Source organism: Prunus dulcis, chromosome 1 (genome assembly GCF_902201215.1).
Source record: "Prunus dulcis chromosome 1, ALMONDv2, whole genome shotgun sequence".
NCBI lineage: Eukaryota > Viridiplantae > Streptophyta > Magnoliopsida > Rosales > Rosaceae > Prunus > Prunus dulcis.
This window is the reverse complement of record NC_047650.1, coordinates 41,742,892-41,757,896: the sequence shown is the minus strand read 5'-3', so window position 1 is coordinate 41,757,896 and position 15,005 is coordinate 41,742,892. Positions and strand designations below refer to the sequence as shown.

At 36.0% G+C, this 15,005-nt stretch overlaps 2 protein-coding genes across 2 annotated transcripts; both read right to left on the bottom strand.

The window, feature by feature from the left end:
- Positions 1 to 1,476: 1,476 nt before the first annotated feature.
- Positions 1,477 to 3,209, bottom strand: LOC117615316 (non-specific lipid-transfer protein-like protein At5g64080). The gene is made up of 3 exons (XM_034344381.1): positions 2,647 to 3,209; positions 2,486 to 2,512; positions 1,477 to 1,864 (listed from the first exon to the last, which is right to left on the bottom strand). The coding sequence occupies exons 1-3, from the start codon at positions 2,993 to 2,995 to the stop codon at positions 1,689 to 1,691; spliced, it is 552 nt and encodes a 183-aa protein (XP_034200272.1). The 5' UTR covers positions 2,996 to 3,209; the 3' UTR covers positions 1,477 to 1,688.
- A 1,632-nt stretch (positions 3,210 to 4,841) lies between these two features.
- LOC117616095 (50S ribosomal protein HLP, mitochondrial-like) lies at positions 4,842 to 7,941 on the bottom strand. The gene is made up of 4 exons (XM_034345308.1): positions 7,790 to 7,941; positions 6,869 to 6,962; positions 6,404 to 6,495; positions 4,842 to 5,570 (listed from the first exon to the last, which is right to left on the bottom strand). The coding sequence occupies exons 2-4, from the start codon at positions 6,900 to 6,902 to the stop codon at positions 5,190 to 5,192; spliced, it is 507 nt and encodes a 168-aa protein (XP_034201199.1). The 5' UTR covers positions 6,903 to 6,962; positions 7,790 to 7,941; the 3' UTR covers positions 4,842 to 5,189.
- Between the last annotated feature and the right edge of the window lie 7,064 nt (positions 7,942 to 15,005).

The following is a 15,005-nucleotide window of genomic DNA, read 5'->3' as shown; positions in this document are numbered from 1 at the left end:
CATTCGCTTCAAAATAGCATTACTACCATAGCATGTGAACAATATTGACAACATCGACATAATATTAACCTTATATAAATGTCATGTCAAAACAATATGATACTCGCCAACAAATTTAATTTAGTAAAAAAGAGCACGAGAAATAATATTATCCCCTATTTTTGAACTTATAGAGATAAGAGCACGAGGAGCAAAATAAAAAATAAAATATAAAATACTCGGAAAAAGAAAGCGGTTGAATATGCAGTACGGATATAGAATTAGCGGTAACTCCCAAACAAAACGCGTTTTCTCCCCTAATAACCATCGAGCTATGCTCCTGTTTGGTCAGCGTTGAATCATAAACTGTCTTCTTGCCGTTGGTTTTTTTTTTCTTCCAACTTTTTTCTCTTGGTAAAGAAAAATCAATAGCGCGTTTGACCAAAAGAAATTAGAGCTCGGCCGAAAGAAATATGCCGCTCCTTTATAGGCACGATGCTTGGATTCTCATATCCCAAACAATAATAATGTTTGTACTGAGGGGGACACGTTTGGAATGGTGCTTGTGGTTTTTTTTTTTGTGGATAGATTTCTAAGACGCTATTCTTTTATGTACTAATTTTCATGGCTTTTCTTTTTCAAATACCCTTCGAACTAGGACTCATGTAGCCAATAGACTTGTTACATTTGTGAATGTCTCCGGCACGAGACCTCTTGATTTGAGAAAGACATTGAAAAATCATTTAAAGAATAATAAAAAAATATAGCAACATTAAAAAAAATTATAGAAATGGCTTTGTTTTGTTGCTAAATTCTATAATAAATGTGTCATATATAGAAGTTCACATCTATAGTCCATATATAGCACTCTCACTCTACAAGTCTACAACTCTACAACGACTCTTGTTTTGTTTTTCAGTCTGAAAGGTAGCCGAAACTATTTTAAATCCATACAAAAACTCCTGGCCCAATTTCCTCCAAAAACTCGTGCCCATCCTTTGACGTACTTATTGGGTATGTAAATGTTCTCTTCTGCGGCTCAATTTCCTCCTTTGGTTCAAAAGAAACTCCAGGCCCAAATTGATTTATTCCATTTTTAAGGCAAATAATTGATTTATTACCTTATTTTTTTGGTGAAGATTATAACGGAAAACAAAATGAATTTTTCATTTTTAATTGAAAGAAGAAAGTCAATTTGATTTCATGGTCGATCTTTGAATTTCTGTGTTAATTCAATAGCTCTTGGAATGCTCCAATTTTGGGACTGATTGGTTTTGATACCACATAACCATATGGTACAATATAATCACTTCAAAAGAAGGGTGCCACGAAACTCTGTGTTTTTTCAGCTCTTCTACGCAGTGTTCAGGATGAAACAGATATACCATCGAATGCATTGCACAATGTGTTGCGTGGTTTACAAATTGCAACATGCTCATTGCTCACGGCACAAGAATTCTTTTAAGTTCAAACTTCAAATCAAAATTGAGCACAAAAATATACGAAGAAATAGACTAATAAATTAGGAAAAAGATGTCCAACCAAACCATCAATACAGATTTCAAGTGACCCCAAAATAGATGTCAAATCTAACTTCAGTCACACCTCAAAAACAACTAAAGTGAGAACTCCCCAATGGTAAAATGAACATCACAACTCTCTTACTTATATCATCCCTCTCAGCTCTCAAAAATGGCACCACACAGCTCTCAGAAACAAGGGAATGATGCAACTACAAGACCAACAAGCAGGGATCCAACTGAACTGGCAAGCATAAGAGAACCCGAGGCCCCTGGAGGAGAAGCAGGTGCTTGCTCGCTCCCTCCAACAGACGATTCAGGTGTAGCAGCAACAGATGATGTTGGAGGAGATCCCGGCGAGAGACCTGCAACACCAGACAGAAAACCTTATCAGTTAATCCCAAGTTAGACCGGCGGTGTAATGTACAATGGTGTCTAGAATCAGATTCAACGAAATGAGGAAACCAGAGAATAAGAACAATGACAGTCACGACAAACAAAACATATTTAGTTCGATTCATCTTGCAAGCCGAAAATCCAAAAACAGACATTTAAACATTGACGATGCCAGTTTGAGCGTGAGGAAACAAATAAATGGAAATAACTCATTTTGGCACAATCACAAGTTTCTGTCTAACAAAATAGAGAAAGTAACATTGAAATCCAAACTCAATATATTTTCTGTATTCAACTTGAAGTTCATAGTAACATTGAAGATCAAGTTTATACTAAACCCCCTCCGCAAATGAATTGATCAATTTAAAGATTCTTTCCCTCATTTTCTTTTCTTACACACAATTTTAAGACATGGTTTTCTTCCGCACAGATCACAGCCGTGTATAGATCAGAGAAATCCCAGAAGAATAGATATATAATATAATTAAACCCAATACTTTAGTCTGGAATTAATTATACAAAAAAATAAAAAAAATAAAGAAAAAGCAGATCAATCTGAATGCTATATTAAGATAAGAATAAGAACATACCAGGAGCAGCTACAGGAGTGATAGATACTGAAAAACGACAAAACCAACAAAAAAACACAAACAAATAAAATTAAATATTAGCCATTAAATCTCATAAAACTGGTTTAAAACAGATGGAAAAAAGATGGAAAAATGGGGAAAATCCAGAAGAGAAAACTGACATCCACAGTTGGTGGCAGAAGGAGCAGAGACTTTGCAGGCAGCGGGGAGGGAGGCGGCCTTAGTGATGTTCAAAACGACGCCGAGTTGAGCGCTGCTCTTGAAGGCCTCGCAGAGGCAGGCAGCGTCAGCTTTCAGGACGGTCTTGAGGCCGCTGCAGCAAGTCCCTGCGGGCTTTGTATCGGTGCTCCCATTAGACACAAAGGACAAGCAGTCCGCCATGTTCAATATCAGGCTCGAGCAGTCCACCGCCGGCGCCGGAGCCGCATGGTGCGACGACCCACACTCCCCAAACGTCGCCATGGCCACCGCCATCACCACAAGCACACTCCAAACCCTCATTGCTCCCATTTTCCTTTTACTTTCTTTCCTTTTCTTTTCTTTTCTTTTTTCAAGAGGAGAGAGAGAGAGAGAGAGAGAAAAAAAAAATTAGAATGTGGGATTTGTGGTGGGTTGGGATGGGATGTGGAGGAGGTATTATTGTGTTTTATATAAGGGGAGGAGGAGAGTGATTAAGTGGCGAAGTGGGAAAGAATGATGGCACTTTCAAAAGAAATGAGGCTTTCTCTCTCATCAAAGGAAAGTATGCCAACTGGGTCAAGGCGAGTGAAAGAAAAATGACTTCTAGATAAGAGGTTTTTTGTGAATTCTTATTACATCATTTATGTGTGTGAAAAATTTTATTTTCTTTAGTTTAGATTATCGTTTGTATTTAAAAGTAAATTATCAAACGGCAATTAAGAAGGGTTTGTAGTTCAAGTAGTTAAACTTAATTTTTTTCATCCTCTAATATCATTTGTATATAAAAAGACAAAAACATATCATTTGTATGAAGAAGAAAAAAATAGCATATGTGAGTTAGGCGGGTTAACTAAGACAGTGATCCTACCTACCCTTATGCACTTAAATTTGAAATTTTACACTAATAAATTAGATTAATTTAGACTAATTTAGACTATCACTTGAAAAACAGATGGCAGTGGGGCAGAATGGGTTAGTCGGTGCAATGAAGTGGGGTTGTGTACGTGTCTTGCATCGCGTGCTCTATCTCTTTGTTTCATGCCACTCCACACGCTCTTTTTCTTTTCCCTGGCTTTGTTGGGCTACAAAGGGAGTTCAAATCCGAAGTAAATCTTCTGGAAGGAAAAAAAAGAAAGAAGAGAAATATAAATTTTCAAAAATTGATAATTATCAGGTCCAGAACGAGTGCCCTACATCTAAACTTTTACCAACCGCATTTATAATTAAAAACAGGGATCTAATGATACATTCAAGTAAATTAACCCCAATGTATTTACCTTTAAAATAAAATAAAAAAGTGTTTTGTTCTACAATAAGAGGAAAAAAAGTATGCGATTTATTGGATAGTAAACGAATCGTGATTTGATCCAATCATGTAAAAAGTCGTTTCTTTTCAATTTATTCCTCCAATACTAGAACGATTTTTCATAAATAAAAAGAAGCAGGAAAATATAAAATATTTATTTAATTTGAAAAATAGAAATAATATTGCACATTTGGGATGACAAAATTGTTCAAGTTTGGGATTTGCAGAAAAAAGGGTCTTCACTCATTCCGCGTTTCTTTTCTCTTTTTCTATTTTTATTTTCACTTTTGGTGTGAACACTCATTCCACGTGGACAAGGCTCATGTGTGAAAGCAGCAGCAAATTGCATTTAGTTGGCTCGGCTGTAGCTGGGTGGGTAAGTGAGCTCTTGGATTGTTCTGGAAGAGGAAGAGTCACTTGTGTGGCTCACCACAAGGGAGTACGCAATTGCAAATGTAGTCGGCAAATATGGACACTAACAACTCAAATGGTATGTTGCGGTATGTTGCTTACGCATTTTTCCCATGAAAAAGAGCCGATCACTCTAATAAATTAGACAATGTAACTAGTTTTTTTTGTTATAGAGTTTCGAATCTAGTTTTTGCTGATGATCGTCTCATTTTTGCTAAAGCCTCAACTATTGATGCTAGGAATATCATAAAAACTTTAGAGTATTTCGGCAGGGCTTCAGGGGAGAAAATAAATTTTCATAAGTCGACCCTTTATTTCTCCCCTAAAGTTACTTCAGCTGTCAAGATCAACCAGTGGCCTGTTTAGAAGTTGCTTTGGGAGGGCTAAAAACATTTTATGACAACCAAAAATGCTTATAACAGAATTTAGCAGAAAAATTAAAAGTGCTTTTTCAAAAGCTTTGATTTTTAACAAGTCATCTACATTCTTGCAAGGAAGAGACCCAACTTACAAAATTGAGCAAAGGAATGGTTTAAAAAACCACCTTTATGCGCTTGGTTCAATCTCACTCGGAGTGAAAACGATACAATAAACAGATCATTTTTCTTCTATTTTTGAAATAGGGCATAGAAGATGTAATTACTCAATCTTTGGCCAATATGCCCAATATTCAAAAATATTGAAACCTAATCGTAGTACCAAACTTTATTCCGATCACTTGGATATTCTAAAATTTTAACACCTCATCACTTCACATAAGCGTTCTGTTCTTATTGTGCATCTGTATTTTGTCGTGTGCTTGACACTTCAGGCAATCTGCTCCGCCAAACTAAGAATCTTGACATGCTTCTTCTTCCTCAACTCATGCGGGACGGGTCCAAATACTCTAGTTCCAATCGGCTGCCGCCCTTGCTTGTCAACAAGCACCACAGCATTGTCATCAAACTTGACCTCACTCCCATCACAACGACCTCGTTGCATGGCAGCACGAACAACCACGCCATACACAACCTGTCCTTTCTTCACTTTCCCATTGGGATGTGCCTCCTTTACTGATGCAACAATTGTGTCTCCCAATCTTGCCCCTTTCTTGTTTGCCTTCAAAGCTTGTATGCACATCACCTTTTTCGCCCCTGAGTTGTCCACCACTTTGAGAATAGTCCTCATCTGTATGAAGGTCCTTTGCTGCTGTAAAAGTGGACAAAAACAACAAATCAAGCTCATGTCAATACAAAGTAATAAACAGTTTACTATTTGAGGTATTTAGCCAAAAAGAAGATAAACAAGAGAAATAGAAAGAACAACTTGGAATTAATTAACAGTGCCACAGCTCATCCATTGCACTCAGAAATAGCACCAAGATTCTCCATTTAAGCCTGTCAAAACAAGCTTTTTTGTCGACTCTTCTAAACAATGCTATAAAGGGTATCACTGCAAGGCTACAAGAAACTCTCAATTCTCTAGAACCAAAAATATTCAAGATTTTAAACATCCAGCAAAAACATTTTGTATGAAAACCGAACAGGGTTTTTTATTCTAATCATAAGATTAGCCCTTCACTTCAATCCAAACCATCCTACTAAAAATTCAATGAATATATTTCCTAATCACAGTTGTAATCTTCCAAGAAATATTAGATGAACACACTGCTGGAATTTGGATTAAGCCTAGCACTCAAATGAAAAGGCACAAAGCAAATACTCTTTGACTTCTACTTCTCTTCAATATGAGGAATCTTTTACTCTCTCCAAACTTCTCATTTTACACATTTTGCACTTAAGAGTTTTATAGACTCCTGTTCTCTAACACTACACACTACCGCACGTCTCTCTCACCAACCATTTCAATAGAGTGGTAGAATAACTTTTTCCTTGCTCTAGTGTGTCACACAAGGTACTTACAAATCAAAGGAGAGGCTACAGCTTTGCTTTAGCCAACAACCATCATGGCTGCTAATAATCCAAAAATATATTCAAAACATAAAACACTACCATTAAGTATTAACTTCAACACACACTGACCTGAGACAAGAAAGTGCTGCATGTCATCTCATGTGATGTGCTCAATAAGCCAGACGAATTGTTGCCAAGGCCCCCCAACAATGAGCGACCCACTAGGTTTGTTTCCAGAAGATTGAAAAGATTGCAGTAAGTAAATGGGTAAGAGCATAATTGCATAACAGATACTAAAAGAGCTTATATTTAATCCAGGAAACTGGCACAATTAAAATATGAAACTCAAGAGAACCACAAAAATGATGAAAGAACAAATTTGTGGCATCTTTTTAGATCTACTCAACTATTTTACATTAGTTATCCAGCAGGCAGCAAGCAGTCAATACCAGACAAACTACTGATCCAGGAAAAGTGAAAGTTTCTACAGCTTTTCTTAACACTAATTCAATGAAATTAGAATCTACTAATAGAGCAAGCGACACAAATAGTACAAATAGATTACTTGAAAAACCCCTATGCAAAATCACATACCGCGTGAACACTTTGAAGCTAAACCTGCAGCCATTCCTGATCAGTAGCTTTTACTTTCAACCAAATCGACAAGCTTCTTTTATGCTCTGCCCAACTGTGCAGAAAATGTTGTCAGAGAAAATTCATTAAAAATTGAAGTCTCCTCGGAGATTTAGGTATTTAATTTAACTTACTACACCTACCAATTTATTAAAATAAGGAAACAAGAAAGATGAAAAAAAAAAAATACACACGCATGCACTCGATTTTCTGATGCATAAAAACATCTAAGCTATGTTGCACCGGTACCGGTACGGGTATGCCGATACAGCAAATCTCCAAACACTAGTATACGGGTATGGGCCAATACGGCAATTAAAATAATATAAATTCTCAAAACTCCGCTTCTTCTACTACTCTCTCCATTTCCCTTAAAAGAGCATTTGTAACTAGCAACAAGCAATTCCATACCCTTTAATTTTCAACAAATGAGCCTTAACTCTAGAGTATGATCCTTTGAAAGTCCTTCGACAATAATTGCATTGAAATGCAGTATTGCCACCGGCTTTTCCATCTCTCACACTTTTGGTGACATATTTCCACAACGGAAAATTAGCATTCTTGTTATTAGTAGTATTTCCACCACCAGAACTATTGCCCTCATCCCCCAAAAAATCATTTTGAAAACAACTATGAATTAATACATCTCAAGAATCATACAATTAATTAATTAACACAGCAACAAGACATCAATGTTGGGGATACAATTAATTAATAACTGAACCGAAAGGTGACAGGCGAAGATAGTAAACTGAACCGAAAGAAAAGAAGAAAAGGAAAGAAGATGCAATTCTACAACAGCAAGATGCAAACCAAAGAAGAATCAACAAATCAAAGAAAAGAAGAAGAGAAGATGCAATTCTACAGCAGCAAGATACAAACCAAAGAAAATCCGTTGTTGCCACTGGTCGGTCGAGTCGCCTCCTTCCTCCTTCTTCCTCCTTCAGTTCTTCTCTTTCTTTCCCTTTCGTTGGAATGGATCTGAGCAGAGCAGAGAGTGACGCAGCCGCTCAAACAAACTAAAACCCAGCTATGTCGACTTGTGTTTTACAATATCAGGTTTCACAATTTACCTTTTCACCCTACATTTCTTTTTTTTCTTTTTTTCAAAAACGACCACAAAAGTTTTCAAATATTTGTAAAATAATCCCCGTACGGAGACTGTATCTTACGCGTCCTTCGTGTATCGGAGACGTATCAGAAAGTCAACTTAGCTGAAAAGTCCACGACACTTCAATTCGCATATATGATATGTATCGGGGGCGTATTAGGCACGTATCGTATCAGATACTTGCCCGATACTTGCATACTCATGTCTAGCGGAATATCAGTGCAACATAGCATCTAAGGCTCCGTTTGAGATCATGGATTTAGATTTGGATTTGGATTTGGATTTCAAATCCATGCATTTGAAATCCACTTGTTTGGCGAAACAAATTTAAGCTATGGATTTCAATTGCGGATTTCAACCTAAGGTTTTAAACAAGCACTTTAAATATACAAGTGGTGTTAGGAATGAGCATATGACCATTGAATTGCGAGGCACAACTGTAAACCGGGCCCACGACCTATAAACAGGGCCCACAATATATATTCTCACATAAACAATATAACACTCCTAAACTATTAAACCTTTGAACCAAAAATTCACACTTCAATCATTGAACCAAAACATTCAACAATTACCAACATGAAAAAAGAGTTGTCTTCACAAAATGAAATTTTTTTTTTTATTTTTTAAAGGAAACATTGTATTGATAAAAAGAAGGATAAGCAATCCTCCTCATCAAGTACATACAATGAACAAAGACTCCTCAAAGTCACTGGAAAAGAAAACATGACTGAAGGAGAAAGAAAACCTAGCAAGAGGTTTAGCGAAAAGGACTAAGAGGAGTTCATAATCATCTTAAAACAACACTAAAATCTTGCAAAATGGTGGAATAGTAATAATCCTTAAACTCATTTTGGGTTATGTATTTTTCTGGGCAGGAGGATTTTGTGTATTTTGTCTAACTAGTTTTGAGTTTGAAAGGCTCAAACTGTGTAACTGGTTGTCTATTTTGAGTTATATACTTTTCTAGACAGGTGAATTTTGTGTACTTTGTCTAACTGGGTTTGAGTTTGAAGGGCTCAAACTCTATAATTGGAATGCTTATATGGATGTTCATTTTGTAAATAGTCTATGTGGTCAAGACTGGAATGGCTTTTGATTATTTATGTTTATGCTCAATGGAATATTAAGTTATGTGCTTCTCCCAGATATTCAAATAACCCCAATTTAAGAAAATTTGAGAACACATGTAATGGACATTCATTCTACAATTGAAAAAGAACTCTTCACCATTACTTTCAAAGAAACAAACCTCATGACAATTAAAACTTCACACTCATCACAGTTGTTATAAACAAACCCCACGAAAAAAATCAAAGAAACCCACATTATCAATTGTTTTTGCCCATGACCCCATTCCAAAACCTTTTTTCCTGAACCATTTCTTTCAATTTCTCTTGCAGTTCTTTCTTTTATGCTTCCATAGATCTCAATTATTCCTCAGTTGCTCTACCTTTTATCTTCATTGCTCTAAGTCTTCTAAGAAAACCAGGGTTAACTTGTTTTCCTCTTAGACAAGTTTCATTATCCACACACTCGAAAAAATGCATACCTCTTATGTTATTCTGCAAATCAAATCTTAACCAATTTCAGACCTCACCAAGCATTTGCAAATGGAAAAGAATAACTTTTGGAATAATAACTTACCCCCAATTTTTATCACAGGCATCGAACGTTCTTCATGGGTTCAAATATGTCCACGAAGTCCAACGAATTATCTTTGTCCCACAGGCACAATACCAACTCGTGCCACTTAAGAGCGTTGAAATCTCCGACATCTCAGAATTAGAGTTCTAATTTGGGGTTTGTGGGGGAGCTTCTAATAGAAACTAGATGGAATATATTTCAGCATGTGGCCTGGTCGTTTTAGAGGAAGGTAATAACCTAAAAATATAATTTTGTCCCTCGATTTCACGGAATAGTTTACAGACTTTGACGGTAGGACCATCTTGATACCAAATGAAGAGTTAAATGCCCATTGAAATGAAAAATTTAGTGGGTGGACCAAAATAATACTAAAGCAATAGTTGAGGGACCATTTCGGTCTAAAACCCAATGAAAGATTAACCAAAAACTTAGGCAAAACTTTTTTTGTTTTTGTCCAATGTTAGGGATATTGCATTTATAAATTACGCCATAAGCGCAGTACAAATACAAAAGCCTCAAGGCCTAGAATAAACACCCCAAAAGGGCTACATCAATTACGGAGGGATCTAATCACAACATCAAACTTATATGGTACACCTCGACTTAAAACCATACAGGGCCACAGTCAGTCGGGCTTAATCACTTCAAATCTGTAATAACCAAATACATCACCCATACAACAACTTACAAACCCAAATTCCCTCAAGAAAAATCATAACCACATATCAAACTCAACAAAGTTGATGCACTTATTTGACCAAAACAAAAACTGAAAACCAACAACAACCAACACCAACCCATGATTATGGCTTGAAAGAAGCCATACCCGAAAAAAAGACTCATAAAGTCGCCTCCATCGATGCCGCTGCTATTGCCGCTATCACAGCCAAACCAAGTACCTACAATAAGAACACACAAAAACCAACCCAACAAACCCAAGATCGAGGTAGATTTGGGTAGTAATCCATACCCCCTAAACTCCACCTTATCCACAACAGAAAAGCAAAATTCCAGACATAGTATAATGCAAATGACTTTTAGAGTTGATTTTGATATATAGATTACACAAAAATTCAAATTCATATATTCACGCCACCAACTTAATCAAACCCAAAATAAAAATTTAAATAGATCCATCAAATTTAGATTTTACATATTCATACACTCATATTGGAGTAAGGACGATTTATACCGTCGACTAGGGGTGGGTACGGTTCGGTTTGGACCGGTTTTTGCCTTAAATTAGAACCGATCCGGTACTATTCATGCGGTTTGGTTCGGTTAAGTTTTAATTAAAAAAATTCAAAAACTGTCCGGTTCAGTTTGAACCGATTTCGGTCCGGTTCCGGTTCGATTTTGAACCGAATTATAAAAATTATTTTTTTAAATTGTTTTGTAATACAATTCTCAACAGAAATATTATTTTTTTAATTGAAAATTAACAAATTATTCAATTTCATATAAAAAATAAATATTAAAGTGAGAAAAGAGAGATATTTTGACATTGAACTTGAATAAATATTAAAGTGAGAAAAGAGAGATATTTTGACATTGAACTTGAATAAATATTAGGTTTTTTTTAGTGAAATTAAAAATATAGCATTAAATATAAATATATATTGAAATTATATATTTTTTTAGTTTCACCGGTTCAGTTCAGCCCGGTTCGATTTTTGAAGACATGGAACCAGATCCGAAACCGGTCCAAACCGGTCAGGTTCGGTTTTTGACCGATTTTTGACTTTTTGGTCAACTCGGTTTTTTTCCGGTTTGGTTCGGTGTGGTTTGGCTCAGATTTCCGGTTTGCCGGTTTGAGTGCCCACCCCTACCGTCGATTTACGAAACCGCCTTGACAACCGCAAGGTGTAGGTCGATCCAAAAACTGGCACTGTCGATTGGTTTTCCTCCCCTATTGAAGTGAGGACGATTTTTTGTCAGTCGGTTGAGTCGGTTTTCATAATAAAATGCCACCCCTCAAACTAATCATTGATTGTGTTCATCAAAGGGCACAAATTCCCTAGTCAATTCGGTTATTGGTGCATGAAATTCTTAATCTTTGCAATTCTTGTGATGAAGTTAAGTGAAACCAATTTTAAAACGGATACTCTAGCTAACTTTAGTCATTCTTTATCTCAAGCGAGGCCTCAGGGCTATGAATCTCCTCTTTTATATATGGGAAATGCTAACAACCTTCTCTCTAACCTTTTCCTTTAGACCTTCTTTTCTTTCTTAATGACATATGACACTTATCACTCAAAACAATGTTTTCAATTTTAAAAAAACATTAAATTGTATTTCCATATATACCCTTGACAGAAAACTAAAAAGTCAAAAATCCTTTGAGTTTTCACAGCCCGATCCCAAGACGCAGCCCAACATCTCTCTCTCTCTTTCTCATATTTGTGTAATGAGAGAAAAAATCCCAGCAATGACCCATGACCAGTACCCAAATAAGCATATGAAAGAAACCCACTTCTTCTCCCCCCTCATTACGACCAAACATCTCCCTCATCCCTACCCAACAGCCCCACCTTCCCACCTCCTTCGCTTTCTCTGTTGTTTGTAATTGAACAATTTTTTATTTTATTTCTCAAATCTCACCACCAAAGCACTATTTTCTATTTTTATTTGGTTTCGTTTATAAAAAAAAGGTGTTTGAACTTTCATGATTTGGGAAGCGAAGGGTCTGTAGAGGTTAGAGAGAGAAAGCACAAATGAGAGAGAGAGAGAGAGAGAGGTTGGGGTGTGTCTTGAGATCAGGCTATGAAAACTCAAAGGATTTTTGACTTTTTAGTTTTCTGTCAAGGGTATATATGGAAATACAATTTAATGTTTTTTCAAAATTAAAAATATTGTTTTGAGTGAGAGAGAAGTGTCCTATACCATTAGAAAAAGGGGAAAAGTCCAAAAGAGAAGGTTAGAGAGAAGGTTGCTAGCATTTCCCTATATATACATATATCATCGTGTTCAAGGGCTTTTTTTGTTGAAAATAATTATTTTCGTATAAAAAAAATGTATTTGTTTCAATTATTATTATATTATTTAATTTTATCTTTTATAAATAGTATATGAGAAAAAGGAAATTATATTTTATTATAAAATGTTGATAGGACCAAATATACCTATTGATTTTGAAGTAGGCATCACTGCTTATTGGAGGGAATATGTAAATGTTACATACTTGAATGTTAGTGCTTATGTGGCAAGCAACAAAGGTTTGCCTACTCGTTGCGCACGCGCGTGCAGAGAGAGAGAGAGAGAGAGAGAGAGAGAGTTATTTTGTTTTTGATGTCATGATTGAGGGAAATTATGGCGGTTGAAAGGGGTTATAGAAAATTTATTTTTGAAAGTGATTCTCTCCAGATTGTTATGACTTTTAGCTAACTCATGTTACTGGGGAGAAGTTTTATCCACATGTCTACCATATTGCTATTAAGATGACTTCCTTTACAGTTTGTGTCCTTTGTACTATTTATTCCTATTGATATAATAAATTCGCATTTTTATCTACACAAAAAAGGTTGCCTACTCATTTGCATACACCCATGGAGATGCTCTTACTTGCTAGATTCATCAATTGATGTGGCATGACCACATCAACTGTCACATAAAGTGATTAGCTAATATGATCAAGTGTATCCCAATAGCATTACTCGTTCTAGTAAACATATTTAAAAAATTAAAAATAAGCGAGACTCAAGATAATGAAAATCCAATTCATAAATTATAATTGTCAAATTCACCAGAAACATACCCCTTCTTGATTTGTTCAGTAATCATACCCAATAATAACATGCGAAGTAGTTTGTTTTTAATAGGAAAATTTTCATAAGTCATTGTTGTAGTCAACTAACTTAATTACGACTGTACCCATAGATACTTTAGAATATCAAATTCTGAATTTAAAATTATGGCATGTAAATTGTGAAATCAAAATCACCATCCGTGGTCCGACTCATAACTTCATGAGTGGGCGTGTGGTAGCCCAGTTGAAAATGTACAAAAGTTTGAGTTTGAATCGCGGCCAGGCAAGGCAATTGCATCATTTATTATTACCTTCAATTCAAGTTAGAAGAGAATTGATTGATGAGAGAGATGAGCTGCGCATGTGGAGGTGGGGACTTAGGAGTTCGAAAAGTCTTTGCTTGCATGCATGCATGCATTTGGAGGGGCCACCACACCACCCCACCACCACCCACATCCCAACATCATTTCCTAGCAGCATGGCATGCATTACGCATATGATAGGGCTCTTGCTCTTAAATGAAAAGGCCTTTGCCATAATAAAAGAAGAAAGGAAACAACCTGCCGTGAATCTTGCAATTAAATCATTAGGGGTTACCTTTTTCATCTTGTTTGCTTTGTAGGCTAGGCAGGCAGGCAGGCAGGCAGGCATGGAGCTGCGGTATCATTGTGAGATTGATCATGAGATTTATTGGACCCAGTTTCAATTATTAAGTCAAACAACAGCCAAGCAAGAGCTGCTTTTGCTTTGATTTGTACGTCCAATCCAAAGAAAGCCATAGACATGAGAGAAGAAATTCAAATTTTTTGACAGACAACCTAAAAGTTTGAGACTCCAGATTTTTGTTAGAGCTTTGGGTTGAGATCTGATGTTCCTAAGTCCCTTGTTCCTTATCTAAAATTTTGATACGCGTCTCTATCTTTAATAGTACACAAACATCGTTAACTCGTATAGAAGATATGTATAATACCAAAGAGAAAATAAAAGGGGAAATGTTCTCTGGCCTCTCTCTTGCTAGCGACAAGTACAACTATAACACGATTAAGTATGGCATTGACAGTTCAAAACTAAAAGTTAATGATAAGAGTATGTATGGTACGAGGTAGATAGAATGACTGCATTGCATGAATAATCACATCCTATAATAAGTTTCAATAATTTTTTCAATATGGTCAATCATGGCTTTGCAACCATATTAATTTTTACAATATGGAAGTAAAAACATGTAATATGAGATGGGCTTTCAAACAAGGAAATAAGGCATTGAAACCGAAAATTTAGACCACATGTGAAAAAGTTCAATGTTAATCTAATTCAGACATTCAATCTGTATTTCTCCATGCATCTAAGGTCCTAGATTTAATTTCCCCATCTTAAATATTTCTTGTGTAAAAGAAAATTTAAAAATAATGTCATTAGGGAATAGAATGAAATTTATCCTTTGTTATCTTATTCTTTTTCAATTCATAGGCCATGTTTACTTAGGTCAATCTAGTCTAAGTTTCTTTTCAAAGCGGTTTCGGATTTTTAGTGTAAGTTTATTGCCTTCTTTCAATGCACTCTTCAAACGACCTTGGCTGAAACTACTTGACCAA